The sequence below is a fragment of the Anopheles coustani genome, chromosome 3, assembly GCF_943734705.1.
Source record: "Anopheles coustani chromosome 3, idAnoCousDA_361_x.2, whole genome shotgun sequence".
Taxonomy (NCBI): Eukaryota; Metazoa; Arthropoda; class Insecta; order Diptera; family Culicidae; genus Anopheles; species Anopheles coustani.
Window position 1 is genome coordinate 35,399,200 of NC_071288.1, and position 3,616 is coordinate 35,402,815.

Genomic DNA, 3,616 nt, shown 5'->3' on the forward strand with positions numbered 1-3,616 from the left:
GTTTCGCTAGTGAGCCGCGAAATCTTTCTTGAGGGCGCTATAAATTGAGGTTCGTCGCTGACCGAGAAGTTCAGTTCTCTTTGAGTCTTGGCACGCGTGAGTGGTTTAAACTGTGAGACAAATCTGGCGAGTAGATTTAGTGGAACATTCGTGAAGATAAATAACTCGTGTGCGTGTGTTTGTAACCAGTGTGCGTGCATTTAACAGCATAATCATGCTGCAGCTCATGTTGTTGTACATTTGTGGGATATTGGCACTGGCCATGGTCGTGTGCGTTCGGTGGAAAAGACGAAAGCTGTATGCTGCGGCAGCTAGCATGGACGGACCGCCATGCTTGCCACTCCTAGGACATGTTTATTTGATCCTTGGAAAAAGATGTGGAGGTGCGTGTGTACTCGATGCTTTATTTTGTTATAAATTATGTGAAATGTGGTTCGTCTCAAATTTTGTTTTCTTTTTTGAAGGACTTATTTTCATTAGTTTCTAGTGCCAAGTGCTACTATTTAAATCCTATTTATCGGGCCAAATAAGGTTTTCATAAGATTGAAAGTTATTTACCATATTGAACATGTGCAGAATAATCCTGAGATATATTCTCAAGAAATAGCTTAATAAACATATAAATCTGAATAGAAATAAAATACGACACCGTTGAAGGTGTAAACTTTTAAAAGTGTGCCAACAATTTATTGTTGTGTTTTGTTTCAGGGATCAGGGTTGCTTCCAAACTAAGTGTAATGCTTTCAATTTCAGAAAACTTAAAGAAGAGTGTGGAAAAATCGGTGCGAGTTACATCCTTGACGCCTAAATAAAAATCGAGAAAAAAACGATCTAAAATTACATCAAATTAAATTGCTTTGTCTGAATAAACTCAAGATTAAACTCTTACTCAATGACAAAAATGAAGTTCTGTATTTTTGCTGGTCTAGCCTGTTCGGCCCAAAATATCCAATCTCATACCAAATTAGTAAAACAGTATTTATGAGGTTAGAGAATACCGGGAACCTAATCCGATTTTGCAACGCCTCAAAAGTTCAATATGTTTTAATCACTAAATGATGTTTACTTTCCTCATAAAATTGTATTTTCACATCGCATAACTTTGTGTTGCAGAGGATATTTTGCAAGTATTGGATCGATTCGCTCCTAGATACAAATCCCCGATCGGATTATGGATGGGCCCAAAGCTGATCATCGGCATCAAAGACAATCCGGAGTACTTTCAAACCGTCCTAAACTCGCCCCATTTACTGAACAAAATGGAGCAATACAACTTTTTCCGCATTGTTAACGGACTGTTTGCGGCTCCAGGTTAGAATTTTCGTTTAGATTCACAATTAACGAACGAATTTAATGAATAACATGCAATATCTTCATCCAATACCAATCAGATCACATGTGGAAAAACGAACGGAAACTGTTGAATCGCTCGTTCAGTCCGATGATGCTGGCCAGCTTTGTTGATACGTTCAACGACAAGGATTTCATCATGGTCGACAATCTACGTAAGCTTGTTGGAAAGGGCGAAGTCGACCTTCATCTACCGATCGCTAAGTGCACCATTGACTCAATATTTGGTACGTGTAACTGCGATATTTACTGGCTAAAGCATTACTAACGTTTGTTGACTCAATTGTAGGTACCGCATTCGGGAAAGACCTCAACACGCAAGGACATGATGAAGCTGACGAGTACCTGCACAGTTTAGACACATTTTTCTCCCTCGTCTTTAAGCGTATGCTTAACGTAGAACGATACCCAGAGCGCTTGTACCGCCTTACGAAGGATTTTGAAACAGAAACTACCTGCTTAAACGTCATTCGAGACATGTCGCATGATCTCATGCAGCAGCTCAAAAAGAACTCGCAAGAATCAAAACCCCAACCAAATAAGGAGGATTCGTGCGAAAGGAAACCGAACTTAAATTTCGCGGAAAGTCTATTCGATATCGCAGAGCATAATCCACGCTGGAACGAGGACAACATAAGGGATCACATTGACACTATGATTGTTGGTGGACACGACACTACAGCGACAACAATGTCGAACCTGCTGCTTATGCTCGCTATTCACCCAGAAGTGCAGGAAGCGGTGTATCAGGAGGTGATGAGCATCTGTCCGGACAAATCAAAACCCGTTACGACTGAAGAGACCAACGGACTTGTCTACACTGAGATGGTCTGCAAGGAAACGATGCGCCTATTCCCAGTTGGTCCCTTAATAGGAAGAACTTGTACGGCCGATGTGAAGCTGGATGGTAAGGAAACCCTGACTTTGACTATTTGTACAAGATGGCAGCAATTTACTTGGTTTTTTTTATTGCAGAGAAACACACCATACCGAAGGGCTGCTGTGTGGCGCTGGGCATATACCAACTTCATCGAGATCCATCTATTTGGGGTCCGGAAGCGGAAAAGTTCAATCCGGATCATTTCCTGCCAGAAAACGTTGCCCAGCGTCATCCGTATGCCTACCTGCCATTCAGTGGAGGTCCTCGAAACTGCATCGGCATCCGGTACGCGTGGTTGTCGATGAAAATTCTCATTGCCCATCTGGTGCGGAACTATCGTTTTAGCACATCGTTGAAAATGGAAGATTTAAAGGTGAAATTTGCCGTCATTTTGAGGATCACGAATGGATGCATAGTTTCGATAGAAAGTCGCTAAATGTAGGAGTAAAAACGGGGTTTGGGAAATTCAACTACTAACCGTAAGATTAACAACATTAAGATCGTTTCCTTTAGGGTACTCATACAATCGATAAACTCTTTGATACGGTGATCAAAAGAACATAACTTTCGATTATTTTTTCTCACTTTTGGTTATTCGTTAGAGAATAGTCTATAGTCTGATTTCGTAAGCGCAAATTTAGAAATAATATTTTAATACTAATAATTTTAATACCACAGATGAAAAATAGATGAAAAAACGAAAATGGTTTTCATCGTACCCATTAAGTGCCTTTGATCTATGTGGGAAAATGAATTGATTCACAAAATAAATAAAATCATGATGCAAACAACAAATTAATCATTATTAATATTGTCAAATTATTCTTCGTGTGCTTGGTTGATGTTGTTATTTTTTACGCTGCACCCATTGTTAATACGAATAATCTACGTTTGCCACCAGAATGGTTGTGCTTCAAGGACTTGCTTGCATACTCATAAACTCTGTGCTAGAGAGAGCCTCCGAGCCTCGAAGGTACGGGAAATGTGAGAAATCACTAAATCAAATTATATCCTTAGGTGTACTTGGCTTCTTTCTGCGGAGTTACTGTTACCTATTGATGAACGGTAGACTATAGAGACTAGCCATTCGTAATATAGCGACGGGTGCTGTAAAGAATCTGACATACCCTGATGATAGTGAAGTTATTGTCAGAATACTTTTCTATGTTGGTGTCATAACACATACGAGGAGGGACCCAAAAGTAACGGAAATCGGGTTGTAGGCAGTGGCGGATTTAACGGTGCGCGGACTGAGCGGCCGCGGGGGGCCCCGAGCTTGCAAGGGGCCCCGAACCTTCGGCGGTCAAGTTTGTAAAATTTATACTTAAACACATACTCGATAGAATTCATTAATTTGCTCTTATGATAGACAAGTAATAAATGGTA

At 40.5% G+C, this 3,616-nt stretch overlaps 1 protein-coding gene across 1 annotated transcript; it reads left to right on the forward strand.

The window, feature by feature from the left end:
- Positions 1–214: 214 nt before the first annotated feature.
- On the forward strand, positions 215–2,666 carry LOC131262945 (cytochrome P450 4C1). Its single transcript, XM_058265088.1, has 5 exons — positions 215–383; positions 1,114–1,311; positions 1,392–1,577; positions 1,640–2,257; positions 2,326–2,666. Exons 1-5 carry the CDS (start codon positions 215–217, stop codon positions 2,664–2,666), a joined length of 1,512 nt encoding a protein of 503 aa, XP_058121071.1.
- Positions 2,667–3,616: the final 950 nt, after the last annotated feature.

Coding starts and splice junctions, on each gene's coding strand:
- LOC131262945 (XM_058265088.1), top strand. CDS start 215: ATGCTGCAGCTCATGTTGTTGTACATTTGTGGGATATTGGCACTGGCC. Junction 384..1,113: donor CCTTGGAAAAAGATGTGGAG/GTGCGTGTGTAC, acceptor TTTGTGTTGCAG/AGGATATTTTGCAAGTATTG. Junction 2,258..2,325: donor GGCCGATGTGAAGCTGGATG/GTAAGGAAACCC, acceptor TTTTTATTGCAG/AGAAACACACCATACCGAAG.